Source organism: Rana temporaria, chromosome 9 (genome assembly GCF_905171775.1).
Source record: "Rana temporaria chromosome 9, aRanTem1.1, whole genome shotgun sequence".
Taxonomy (NCBI): Eukaryota; Metazoa; Chordata; class Amphibia; order Anura; family Ranidae; genus Rana; species Rana temporaria.
Window position 1 is genome coordinate 183,235,515 of NC_053497.1, and position 15,047 is coordinate 183,250,561.

Here is a 15,047-nt window from a genome sequence, read left to right on the forward strand (position 1 = left end):
GGAAGTGCCTATCGGGGCCAGCGGCTCTGATAGGCTTTCCGAGTACAGCCCTCGGCTCCCGGATGTCTTATCCTCGGAACGTACGGGGGGTGCGTCCCTTGGATAAGACTGACGGCCGTCTCAGCCAATCAGGTTCCCCGATTCTGGTTATCGGTAACCTGATTGGCTGAAGCGTCACCAAGGTGGGAGAAGACATCGAGGGACGTGGAAGGAGTAAGGTAAGTGCATTTTACAGGGCACAGTGGCGACAATGGGCACAGTGGCAACAATTAAAGGGCACAGTGGTAACAATTGGCACAGTGACTGCGTTTGATGGCATGGCACAGTGACTGTGTTTGATGGCATGGCACAGTGGTGCAAATTGATGCCACAGTGACTGCGTTTTGATGGCATGGCACAGTGACTGTGTTTGATGGCATGGCACACTGGTGCAAATTGATGGCATAGTGACTGCATTTGATGGCATGGCACAGTGGTGACAATTGATGGCACAGTGGCTGCGTTTGATGGCATGGCACAGTGGTGACAATTGATGGCATAGTGACTGCATTTAATGGCATGGCACAGTGGCGACAATTGAGGGGCACAGCACAGTGGCTGGCTGCAATTGATGGCTTAGTGGCTGCGTTTGATGGCATGGCACAGTGGTGACAATTGATGGCACAGTGGCTGCATTTGATGGGCACAGTGAGGCTGCAATTTATTTTTTATTTTTTAGTTTGCGCCCCCCAAAAATTTTGAGCACCAGCCGCCACTGCCACAGACCCTCCTTGATGAACTTGAACTTGGCAGAAAGTCTCTGCCACAGACCCTCTCAATGAGCCTCAGAAGACACCTCTGCCACAGGCCCCCTCTGGGTGGAATTCTTGGAGATATCCCTCCTTAGGTGAGTTCCATCCGGATCTCCTTCAGCTTGTCTCCCAGGTACCGACCGCCAGGTGATCAATCCCTCGGTGTCCGGCTACCTCCATCCCCGGTGGTTTCGTACAAGCCCTATTGGACCGCCAGCCTCTCATTGGCGCTCCTCAGACCGACTCCCCACCAAACAGAAGTACAGCCTGGGATCTTCAAAGGTGGGAACCCAGTCACTCGCTGGATCCCCATCGCTGGTTCAGATGCCCCTGGACAGGAACACCGCGTGGCACGCACGCCCCCGGCCAGGTAGGCCATAGCACCGGGGGCGCCATGATGTGGCCACCCCAAAGGTGGGCACCACACTGGACAAAGAAAACCCCAGAACCAATGGCGTCTGCCCCATAAATACCCCTCCCCAGCATGCACAGCGAGGACAAACCCCCGTGATTGGCTGCTGGGAAAGAGCACCCAAACCTTCGACTCCACTGCTGCCACCTGCAGCACCGGGGGTGAAAGAACACCCCAATACAGCAGAATGGGCTCACTGCCAGGCTGAGACAGAGGCCCTAACCCCACACCTAGTAATCAGGATCCGAGTCTCGCTACACTCCGATCTAGCAGGACTATAAAGTACACAGGCGCTACATTCTTTCTGGATTGTGGGAGGAAACTGGATCACCCAGAGGAATCAAGCACGGGGGGGGGGGGGCAGGATGACGTACAAACTCCATGCAGACAATATCAAATCAATTAGAGAAACGTTTTTTTTTTTATTATTACATGCGTTTTAATTTTCCTCCACTAGATGGTGACATAACACCAGATTTCTACTAATTTCCTTTACCTATTTACCTGTTCAGTAAAGCTTCCGCCAGTGCTGACACCTCTCATGTCACCGGCGGTGTATTCCAGGCACGGTAGGGGCAATTGGGTTAGACGGCAAGTAACCCTCCTGTATGTTTGTGGCCTGTGGGAGGAAACTGGGTCCACCATAGGAAACAATCACAGGGGAGCATGAATGATCAGAGACTGCAGACATAGTACAGGAGATGGTCAGAGACTGCAGACATAGTACAGGAGATGATCAGAGACTGCAGGCATAGTACAGGAGATGATCAGAGACTGCAGACATGATACAGGAGATGATCAGAGACTGCAGACATAATACAGGAGATGATCAGAGACTGCAGACATAGGACAGGAGATGATCAGAGACTGGAGACATAGTACAGGAGATGGTCAGAGACTGCAGACATAGTACAGGAGATGATCAGAGACTGCAGACATAGTACAGGAGATGGTCAGAGACTGCACACATAGTACAGGAGATGGTCAGAGACTGCAGGCATAGTACAGGAGATGGTCAGAGACTGCAGACATACTACAGGAGATGATCAGAGACTGCAGACATAATACAGGAGATGGTCAGAGACTGCAGGCATAGTACAGGAGATGGTCAGAGACTGCAGACATACTACAGGAGATGATCAGAGACTGCAGACATAATACAGGAGATGATCAGAGACTGCAGACATAATACAGGAGATGATCAGAGACTGCAGACATAGTACAGGAGATGGTCAGAGACTGCAGACATAATACAGGAGATGATCAGAGACTGCAGACATAATACAGGAGATGATCAGAGACTGCAGACATAATACAGGAGATGATCAGAGACTGCAGACATAGTACAGGAGATGGTCAGAGACTGCAGACATAATACAGGAGATGATCAGAGACTGCAGACATAATACAGGAGATGGTCAGAGACTGCAGACATAATACAGGAGATGGTCAGAGACTGCAGACATAACACAGGAGATGGTCAGAGACTGCAGACATCATACAGGAGATGGTCAGAGACTGCAGACATAGTACAGGAGATGATCAGAGACTGCAGACATAATACAGGAGATGGTCAGAGACTGCAGACATAATACAGGAGATGGTCAGAGACTGCAGACATAGTACAGGAGATGGTCAGAGACTGCACACATGGTAAAGGAGATGATCAGAGACTGCAGATATAGTACAGGAGATGGTCAGAGACTGCAGACATAATACAGGAGATGATCAGAGACTGCAGACATAATACAGGAGATGGTCAGAGACTGCAGATATAATACAGGAGATGGTCAGAGACTGCACACATGGTACAGGAGATGATCAGAGACTGCAGACATGGTACAGGAGATGGTCAGAGACTGCAGACATTATACAGGAGATGATCAGAGACTGCACACATGGTACAGGAGATGATCAGAGACTGCAGACATGGTACAGGACATGGTCAGAGACTGCAGACATAATACAGGAGATGATCAGAGACTGCAGACATGGTACAGGACATGGTCAGAGACTGCAGACATAATACAGGAGATGATCAGAGACTTTTTTCTTGTCATTCATTTCAGAGCGTTGACTCGGCTTTGCTGCTCGGTGAGCCACGGAAAAAAACAAAACTTTTCCGTTCATTAACTGGTGAGTCCAGAGATCTGCAAAAGGCGGAGGATCACTGAGAAGTAGATAGAAGGACACGGGAGGATCAGATCATAGAGATGTGTGACGGGAGGATCAGATCATAGAGATGAGTGACTGGAGGATCAGATCATAGAGATGTGTGACGGGAGGATCAGATCATAGAGATGTGACGGGAGGATCAGATCATAGAGATGAGTGCCGGGAGGATCAGATCATAGAGGTGTGTGACGGGAGGATCAGATCATAGAGATGAGTGACGGGAGGATCAGATCATAAAGATGAGTGACGGGAGGATCAGATCATAGAGATGAGTGACGGGAGGATCAGATCATAGAAATGTGACGGGAGGATCAGATCATAGAGATGTGTGATGGGAGGATCAGATCATAGAGATGTGTGACGGGAGGATCAGATCATAGAGGTGTGTGACGGGAGGATCAGATCATAGAGATGAGTGACGGGAGGATCAGATCATAGAGATGTGTGATGGGAGGATCAGATCATAGAGGTGTGTGACGGGAGGATCAGATCATAGAGATGTGTGACGGGAGGATCAGATCATAGAGGTGTGTGACGGGAGGATCAGATCATAGAGGTGAGTGACGGGGGGATCAGATCATAGAGATGAGTGACGGGAGGATCAGATCATAGAGGTGTGTGACGGGAGGATCAGATCATAGAGATGTGTGACGGGAGGATCAGATCATAGAGGTGTGTGACGGGAGGATCAGATCATAGAGATGAGTGATGGAAGGATCAGATCATAGAGGTGTATGACGGGAGGATCAGATCATAGAGGTGTGTGACGGGAGGATCAGATCATAGAGGTGTGTGATGGGAGGATCAGATCATAGAGGTGTATGACGGGAGGATCAGATCATAGAGGTGTGTGACGGGAGGATCAGATCATAGAGATGTGTGATGGGAGGATCAGATCATAGAGGTGTATGACGACGGGAGGATCAGATCATAGAGATGTGTGACTGGAGGATCAGATCATAGAGATGTGTGACGGGAGGATCACATCATAGAGGTGTGTGACGGGAGGATCAGATCATAGAGGTGAGTGACGGGAGGATCAGATCATAGAGATGAGTGACTGGAGGATCAGATCATAGAGGTGTGTGACGGGAGGATCAGATCATAGAGATGAGTGACGGGAGGATCAGATCATAGAGGTGTGTGACGGGAGGATCTGCTCATAGAGATGTGTGACGGGAGGATCAGATCATAGAGGTGTGTGACGGGAGGATCAGATCATAGAGGTGAGTGACGGGAGGATCAGATCATAGAGATGAGTGACGGGAGGATCAGATCATAGAGATGAGTGACGGGAGGATCAGATCATAGAGATGAGTGACGGGAGGATCAGATCATAGAGATGTGACGGGAGGATCAGATCATAGAGATGTGTGACGGGAGGATCAGATCATAGAGATGTGTGACGGGAGGATCAGATCATAGAGGTGTGTGACGGGAGGATCAGATCATAGAGATGAGTGACGGGAGGATCAGATCATAGAGATGAGTGACGGGAGGATCAGATCATAGAGATGTGTGACGGTAGGATCAGATCATAGAGGTGAGTGACGGGAGGATCAGATCATAGAGGTGTGTGACGGGAGGATCTGCTCATAGAGATGTGACGGGAGGATCAGATCATAGAGATGAGTGACGGGAGGATCAGATCATAGAGATGTGTGACGGGAGGATCAGATCATAGAGATGAGTGACGGGAGGATCAGATCATAGAGATGTGTGACGGGAGGATCAGATCATAGAGATGTGTGACGGGAGGATCAGATCATAGAGATGTGTGACGGGAGGATCAGATCATAGAAATGTGTGACGGGAGGATCAGATCATAGAAATGTGTGACGGGAGGATCAGATCATAGAAATGTGTGACGGGAGGATCAGATCATAGAGATGTGACGGGAGGATCAGATCATAGAGATGTGTGATGGGAGGATCAGATCATAGAGGTGTGTGACGGGAGGATCAGATCATAGAGATGTGTGACGGGAGGATCAGATCATAGAGGTGTGTGACGGGAGGATCAGATCATAGAGGTGAGTGACGGGGGGATCAGATCATAGAGATGAGTGACGGGAGGATCAGATCATAGAGATGTGTGACGGGAGGATCAGATCATAGAGGTGTGTGACGGGAGGATCAGATCATAGAGATGAGTGATGGAAGGATCAGATCATAGAGGTGTATGACGGGAGGATCAGATCATAGAGGTGTGTGACGGGAGGATCAGATCATAGAGATGTGTGACGGGAGGATCAGATCATAGAGGTGTATGACGACGGGAGGATCAGATCATAGAGATGTGTGACTGGAGGATCAGATCATAGAGATGTGTGACGGGAGGATCACATCATAGAGGTGTGTGACGGGAGGATCAGATCATAGAGGTGAGTGACGGGAGGATCAGATCATAGAGATGAGTGACTGGAGGATCAGATCATAGAGGTGTGTGACGGGAGGATCAGATCATAGAGGTGAGTGACGGGAGGATCAGATCATAGAGATGAGTGGCGGGAGGATCAGATCATAGAGATGAGTGACGGGAGGATCAGATCATAGAGATGAGTGACGGGAGGATCAGATCATAGAGATGTGACGGGAGGATCAGATCATAGAGATGTGTGACGGGAGGATCAGATCATAGAGATGTGTGACGGGAGGATCAGATCATAGAGGTGTGTGACGGGAGGATCAGATCATAGAGATGAGTGACGGGAGGATCAGATCATAGAGATGAGTGACGGGAGGATCAGATCATAGAGATGTGTGACGGGAGGATCAGATCATAGAGATGTGTGACGGGAGGATCAGATCATAGAGGTGAGTGACGGGAGGATCAGATCATAGAGATGAGTGACGGGAGGATCAGATCATAGAGATGAGTGACGGGAGGATCAGATCATAGAGATGAGTGACGGGAGGATCAGATCATAGAGATGTGTGACGGGAGGATCAGATCATAGAGATGAGTGACGGGAGGATCAGATCATAGAGATGAGTGACGGGAGGATCAGATCATAGAGATGAGTGACGGGAGGATCAGATCATAGAGGTGTGTGACGGGAGGATCAGATCATAGAGATGAGTGACGGGAGGATCAGATCATAGAGATGAGTGACGGGAGGATCAGATCATAGAGATGTGTGACGGGAGGATCAGATCATAGAGGTGAGTGACGGGAGGATCAGATCATAGAGGTGTGTGACGGGAGGATCTGCTCATAGAGATGTGACGGGAGGATCAGATCATAGAGATGAGTGACGGGAGGATCAGATCATAGAGATGTGTGACGGGAGGATCAGATCATAGAGATGAGTGACGGGAGGATCAGATCATAGAGATGTGTGACGGGAGGATCAGATCATAGAGATGTGTGACGGGAGGATCAGATCATAGAGATGTGTGACGGGAGGATCAGATCATAGAAATGTGTGACGGGAGGATCAGATCATAGAAATGTGTGACGGGAGGATCAGATCATAGAGGTGTGTGACGGGAGGATCAGATCATAGAGATGTGTGATGGGAGGATCAGATCATAGAGGTGTGTGACGGGAGGATCAGATCATAGAGATGTGTGACGGGAGGATCAGATCATAGAGGTGTGTGACGGGAGGATCAGATCATAGAGGTGAGTGACGGGGGGATCAGATCATAGAGATGAGTGACGGGAGGATCAGATCATAGAGGTGTATGACGACGGGAGGATCAGATCATAGAGATGTGTGACTGGAGGATCAGATCATAGAGATGTGTGACTGGAGGATCAGATCATAGAGATGTGTGACGGGAGGATCAGATCATAGAGGTGTGTGACGGGAGGATCAGATCATAGAGATGAGTGATGGGAGGATCAGATCATAGAGGTGTGTGACGGGAGGATCAGATCATGGAGATGTGTGACGGGAGGATCAGATCATAGAGATGAGTGACGGGAGGATCAGATCATAGAGGTGTGTGACGGGAGGATCAGATCATGGAGATGTGTGACGGGAGGATCAGATCATAGAGATGAGTGACGGGAGGATCAGATCATAGAGGTGAGTGACGGGAGGATCAGATCATAGAGATGAGTGACGGGAGGATCAGATCATAGAGATGAGTGACGGGAGGATCAGATCATAGAGGTATGTGACGGGAGGATCAGATCATAGAGATGTGTGACGGGAGGATCTGATGACATCACTGATAGCTGACATTGTATCTTCTGATTGGCAGTTGGCGCTCCGGACACTCCGGTGAAATTCTCCAGGAGGAACCTAGAGGGCGGCGATGTGACTTTGCCGTGTGAGAAGTCGGAGGAGACGATCGAGGAGGAGGATTGAAGATCATCTGCAGAAATCCCAGCAATATCCTGAAGCTTAGCCGCCGACTCCCAGACCCGTAGAGAGGCTTGTAGATGCCGAAGTCCAAATGGTGGATAATCACAGCACAACGTGAGCCACATGGAGGGATATCCCCCGCAGGGGCCCCGGGGACCTTAGGTGACCTTCCACCCCCCCATCCCCCAACCTGAAAAGAGCAATCGCAGACTGTACATTAAAGAGGACCTGTCCTATACACACCCAGCCTGATCATTAAAGAGGACCTGTCCTATACACACTTAGCTTGTACATTAAAGAGGACCTGTCCTATACACACCCAGCCTGATCATTAAAGAGGACCTGTCCTATACACACCCAGCCTGATCATTAAAGAGGACCTGTCCTATACACACTCAGCTTGTACAATAAAGAGGACCTGTCCTATACACACCCAGCCTGATCATTAAAGAGGACCTGTCCTATACACACTCAGCCTGATCATTAAAGAGGACCTGTCCTATACACACTCAGCCTGATCATTAAAGAGGACCTGTCCTATACACACTTAGCTTGTACATTAAAGAGGACCTGTCCTATACACACCCAGCCTGATCATTAAAGAGGACCTGTCCTATACACACTCAGCTTGTACATTAAAGAGGACCTGTCCTATACACACTTAGCTTGTACATTAAAGAGGACCTGTCCTATACACACCCAGCCTGATCATTAAAGAGGACCTGTCCTATACACACCCAGCCTGATCATTAAAGAGGACCTGTCCTATACACACCCAGCCTGATCATTAAAGAGGACCTGTCCTATACACACCCAGCCTGATCATTAAAGAGGACCTGTCCTATACACACTCAGCTTGTACAATAAAGAGGACCTGTCCTATACACACCCAGCCTGATCATTAAAGAGGACCTGTCCTATACACACTCAGCCTGATCATTAAAGAGGACCTGTCCTATACACACCCAGCCTGATCATTAAAGAGGACCTGTCCTATACACACTCAGCTTGTACAATAAAGAGGACCTGTCCTATACACACCCAGCCTGATCATTAAAGAGGACCTGTCCTATACACACTCAGCCTGATCATTAAAGAGGACCTGTCCTATACACACTCAGCCTGATCATTAAAGAGGACCTGTCCTATACACACCCAGCCTGATCATTAAAGAGGACCTGTCCTATACACACTCAGCTTGTACAATAAAGAGGACCTGTCCTATACACACCCAGCCTGATCATTAAAGAGGACCTGTCCTATACACACTCAGCCTGATCATTAAAGAGGACCTGTCCTATACACACTCAGCCTGATCATTAAAGAGGACCTGTCCTATACACACCCAGCCTGATCATTAAAGAGGACCTGTCCTATACACACTCAGCTTGTTCATTTAAAGAGGACCTGTCCTATACACACCCAGCCTGATCATTAAAGAGGACCTGTCCTATACACACTCAGCCTGATCATTAAAGAGGACCTGTCCTATACACACCCAGCCTGATCATTAAAGAGGACCTGTCCTATACACACTCAGCCTGATCATTAAAGAGGACCTGTCCTATACACACTCAGCCTGATCATTAAAGAGGACCTGTCCTATACACACTCAGCCTGATCATTAAAGAGGACCTGTCCTATACACACTCAGCTTGTACATTAAAGAGGACCGGTCCTATACACACCCACCCTGTACATTAAAGAGGACCTGTCCTATACACACTCAGCCTGATCATTAAAGAGGACCTGTCCTATACACACCTAGCCTGATCATTAAAGAGGACCTGTCCTATACACACTCACCCTGTACATTAAAGAGGACCGGTCCTATACACACCCACCCTGTACATTAAAGAGGACCTGTCCTATACACACTCAGCTTGTACATTAAAGAGGACCTGTCCTATACACACCCACCCTGTACATTAAAGAGGACCTGTCCTATACACACTCAGCTTGTACATTAAAGAGGACCTGTCCTATACACACCCAGCCTGGTCATTAAAGAGGACCTGTCCTATACACACTCAGCCTGATCATTAAAGAGGACCTGTCCTATACACACCCAGCCTGATCATTAAAGAGGACCTGTCCTATACACACACCCAGCCTGATCATTAAAGAGGACCTGTCCTATACACACTCATCCCGTACATTAAAGAGGACCTGTCCTATACACACCCAGCCTGATCATTAAAGAGGACCTGTCCTATACACACTCAGCTTGTTCATTTAAAGAGGACCTGTCCTATACACACTCAGCCTGATCATTAAAGAGGACCTGTCCTATACACACTCAGCCTGATCATTAAAGAGGACCTGTCCTATACACACCCAGCCTGATCATTTAAGAGGACCTGTCCTATACACACCCAGCCTGATCATTAAAGAGGACCTGTCCTATACACACTCAGCTTGTACATTAAAGAGGACCTGTCCTATACACACCCAGCCTGATCATTAAAGAGGACCTGTCCTATACACACTCAGCTTGTACATTAAAGAGGACCTGTCCTATACACACTCAGCCTGTACATTAAAGAGGACCTGTCCTATACACACTCAGCTTGTACATTAAAGAGGACCTGTCCTATACACACTCAGCTTGTTCATTTAAAGAGTATCTGTCCTCTTTAATGTACAGGCTAGCTGTACAGGTGTGAGCGGCTAGCCCTGACTATTGAGCCTGTCCACTTCAATGACAGGCTGCTGGCAGCTGCAGTTATTTGTGGCAGTTCGTACATCCAGTGATTACATGTGGTGATCACTGCTGGACACACACAAAGTGCAGATAATCGCTGGGTCTGCGAACAGCCACAAATAGCTGCGTCCGCCGCCAGCCTGTCATTAAAGTGTCTGGGCTCAGGGGCCGCAGCTAGTCCACTCACACGTGTCAAAAACCAGTGGCGAGTAACTCTTAAGGCATCGGTAGTAGCTCAGGACTTGAGTCCTGATATAGATGAGGACAGGTGCACTTTAACTCAATAGCCAGGCCATCAGTCAGAGTGAGGTCAGCATGGCCCCGCCTCCTTCCCTCTCAGTACAGATCTCCTCCTATAATTAGTGGACGCACCCAGCTGAAGATTGCCGCAGTCATGAAAAGTGTTCTGTAAACTTCTATCTCAGGACTCGCCCCGCGATCGTTCGCTCGCTCGCAGAATACACTTCCCACCGCCATTAATGAAATACGGGGCGACATCACCAGCAAATGTAAAATAAATAAAAAACAACTCATCTACGCGTTGCGTCTGTGATGTCAGCCGCCGCGGCGGGCTTGTTAATGGCGTACTTCTCTAACAACGCCATAAATGATCCGAGAGTAACGAGCGTCAGGAAGATCCGAGTGAACTGTAAACACAGCGAGACTGTAAAATAAAACGTATTGCTTATTAACACCTAATTAGCAGAAGCCTCGTTTGTTTTGTTTATGAGGGAAGCGGACGCAGCGGAGAGACGGCCTCTAAGTCTGATTTATTTTATCGTTAATTTGCAGCGAGCGGCAGATTTCCATCGCGGTTTTTCCGCCAAGTTCTGAGGAAATGGCAAAGCCGTGCCGGCACACGGATCTGGTTTACCGGTCTGGCTGGCTCGCCAAATGAATATCGTCCAGACCTCCCCATGTGACAATCAAATACACTATGCTACCAAAAGTATTGGGACGCCGGCCTTTACACGCACATGAACTTTAATGGCGTCCCAGTCTTAGTCAGTAGGGTTCAATATTGAGTTGGCCCCTCCCTTTGCAGCTAAAACAGCTTCACCTCTTGTGGACGTCTGGGAAGGCCGTCCACAAGGTTTAGGAGTGTGTCTATGGGAATGTTTGACCATTCTTCCAGAAGAGCATTAGTGAGGTCAGGCACTGATGTTGGACGTGAAGGCCTGGCTCACAGTCTCCACTCCAATTCATCCCAAGGGTGCACAAAGCAAGGTCCATAAAGATATGGATGATTGCTTTTTTATTTTTTTTACAGGAAAAAAAAAAGAGGGCTGAAGCTGTAAAATGCGAGCATTTAAAGTGGTAGTGCTAATTTGGTGGCAAAATTGTTTGTCTGCGGCTACAATTAGTAAGCATTCAAGCAGAGGACCCATTTATGGATCTGGATTATCACAGACTGCTTAACGCACAGGAAATAAATGCCATTGGCTCCCTTGGTGCACCACGCTTGGCTCTGCCGACAAGGCGCAGGATTCGGGAAGCAGACACAAAGGGCGCTGACATCCCTCTCTGCCCTTTCATCTGGAGAAGAATTTTCCATTCATCTGAAACGTTGATAGGCTTACAAGTCTCATTTTATTTTCTGTCCACTGCCAGTGAAAGTTTTGGTGAATCTGTTCTCAAAAATAGACGGTCCGCACGTGTGCGCCGCATCCGGCGGGGCGTGTTCAGCACCATCATGGCACCAAAGGCGAACGATGGAAGGAAATATGCAAAGTATGTAAGATTCTCAGGCCTGAGATGTTGGGGAAATTGGATCATGATGTGAGGTCACGAGTGGCGAAGACACGGAGCTGGCGTAGGATCAGCCGGGGGAGGAAATGAATCACGCGAAGAGGAGCGCTCACTTCCCAGCTACATACGGATGGGACAACGTGTGAAATTCCTCAGCTGATTGGCTGGTATGGAGGATTTTTCCACTGATGATGAAGTACATGTGTACAGCAGGATGCGGCGAAGAGCAGAGGAGGACGCCAACCGTTTCATGTCCGTTCGGCTCCCAAACCCATCATATGTTATATATATACATTTATAAGGATAATTCCACTTGGGAACAAATAAGACTTGGGATATATTTGTACACTTCCTGATCTTCTGAGATTTAAAAAAAGAGACCGTTTTGTATTAAGGATTATTGAGAAAAGATGAGATAAGGTGGTGGATGCAAACTTGTGACAAGGAATGAGGTGGTAGACATAGACCCATGACAAGGAATCATTGGTTGTGAGGCGCTGGATGTAGACCCAAGAGAAAGGGTCATTGGTTCTGAGGTGCTGGATGTAGACCCAGGAGGAGTCATTGGTTGTGAGGCACCTGATGTAGACCCATGAGAAAGGGCCATTGGTTGTGAAGCGGTGGATGTAGACCCATGAGAAGGGGTCATTGGTTGTGAGGTGCTGGATGTAGACCCAGGAGGAGTCATTGGTTGTGAGGCACCTGATGTAGACCCATGAGAAAGGGCCATTGGTTGTGAAGCGGTGGATGTAGACCCATGAGAAGGGGTCATTGGTTGTGAGGTGCTGGATGTAGACCCATGAGAAGGGGTCATTGGTTGTGAGGTGCTGGATGTAGACCCATGAGAAAGGGTCATTGGTTGTGTGGCAGTGGATGTAGGCCCATGAGAAAGGTTAATTTGTTGTGAGGCGGTAGATGTAGACCCATGAGAAGGGGTCATTGGTTGTGAGGCGCTGGATGTAGACCCATGAGAAAGGGTCACTGGTTGTGAGGCGCTGAATGTAGACCCATGAGAAAGGGTCACTGGTTGTGAGGAGCTGGATGTAGACCCAAGAGAAAGGGTCATTGGTTGTGAGGCGCTGGATGTAGACCCAGGAGGAGTCATTGGTTGTGAGGCACCTGATGTAGACCTATGAGAAAGGGTCATTGGTTGTGAGGCGGTGGATGTAGACCCAGGAAGAGTCATTGGTTGTGAGGCGCTGGATGTAGACCCATGAGAAAGGGCCATTGGTTGTAAAGCAGTGGATGTAGACCCATGAGAAGGGGTCATTGGTTTTGAGGTGCTGGATGTAGACCCATGAGAAAGGGTCATTGGTTGTGTGGCAGTGGATGTAGGCCCATGAGAAAGGTTATTTTGTTGTGAGGCGGTAGATGTAGACCCATGAGAAGGGGTCATTGGTTGTGAGGTGCTGGATGAAGACCCAGGACAAGGAGTCATTAGCTATGAGACGGTGGATGTAGACCTAGGAGAAAGAGTCATTGTGAGACAGTAGATGTAGACCCAGGAGAATTAGTCATTCGTTGTGAGGCGGTGGATGTAGACCCATAAGCAGAAGTCATTGGTTGTGAGGTGGTGGATGTAGACCCATAAGAAGGAGTCATTGGTTGTGAGGTGGTGGATGTAGACGCAGGAGAAGGAGTCATTGGTTGTGAGAAGGTGGATGTAGTCCCATGACAAGGAGTCATTGGTTGCGAGGTGCTGGTTGTAGACCCAGGACAAGGAGTCATTGTGAGACAGTAGATGTAGACCTAGGAGAATTAGTCATTGGCTGTGAGGCGGTGGATGTAAACCCATGAGAAGGGGTCATTAGTTGTGAGGTGGTGGATGTAGACCCATGAGAAGGGGTCTTTGGTTGTGAGGTGGTGGATTCAGACCCATGAAAAAGGGTAATTGTTTATGTGAGGTGGTGGATGCAGACCCAAGAGAAGGAGTGCAAGGCACAAAATGGAAGTCCTGTTGGCTGGTGGCTGCGCTTGGAGGTGATCAACAAGGCAGCTCTCTAGCAGGGAGATGGGAGTCTCAGTGGGAGCACGAAGAGACACTGTAGAGGAGCAGGTTGGGCCCAGCCGCTGGCAGAATGTTGACACCCACCGTAGGAAGAGTTTGTAGAGGGGTGGCCACTGCCAGTAGGATGTAGATGAGAGAGTCATGGCCTGGAGCCAAGCCAAGGTCATAGAGGGGTGTTCTGTTCAGTAGGATGGAGATGACTGGGTCGAGGCCTAGAGCCAAGCCAATGTTTTAGATAAGTGGTAATTTTTGGTCTGATCTATATAGTTGTGTATAAAATGCACCTTTGTTTTCTTTCAAAAAGTGTTTCCCTGAGCTAAACCTTAGATCCAATTTCTAAATGGCTGTATTTGTAAATCTCAAAGGCCAGCATAAAGGACTAGTAGTGGTAAAATAAAGCACTTTTGGGCTTAACTTATCATTGTTTTGTATAATTCTCCTTTAAGGGGGTGTGGCAGGGGTGTGTGTCCTATACCTACATAGTTTTGCTAATAGGTGTCGGTTGTTCCCATCTCAAAAAGTTGGGAGGTGTGTGTTGATGAGAGAGTCAAGACCTTGAGCCAAGCCAAGGTTGTAGAGGGGTGGTCAGTAGGATATAGATGAGAGATTCAAGGCCTGGAGCCAAGCCAAGTTCATGGAGGGCTGGTCAGTAGGATGTAGATGAGAGAGTCGAGGCCTGGAGCCAAACCAAGGTCATAGATGTGTGGTCAGTAGGATGTAGATGAGAGAGTTGAGGCCTGGAGCCAAACCAAGGTTGTAGAGGGGTGGTCTGTAGAATATAGATGAGAGAATCGTGACCTGGAGCCAAGCCAAGGCCATAGAAGGGTGGTCAGTAGGATGCAGATGAGAGAGTCGAGGCCTGGAGTCAAGCCAAGGTCGTAGAGGGGTGGT

At 48.6% G+C, this 15,047-nt stretch overlaps 1 protein-coding gene across 1 annotated transcript in view; it reads left to right on the plus strand.

Annotated features, from left to right (window-relative positions):
• LOC120914632 (sodium/hydrogen exchanger 2-like) overlaps positions 1-7,971 on the plus strand; it is a 51,498-nt gene extending 43,527 nt beyond the window's left edge. The window contains exons 11-12 of the mRNA XM_040325317.1: positions 3,273-3,339; positions 7,592-7,971. Coding sequence (XP_040181251.1) covers positions 3,273-3,339; positions 7,592-7,698 — 174 coding nt within the window. The 3' untranslated portion in view covers positions 7,699-7,971. The remainder of the gene's footprint in view (positions 1-3,272; positions 3,340-7,591) is intronic.
• Positions 7,972-15,047: the final 7,076 nt, after the last annotated feature.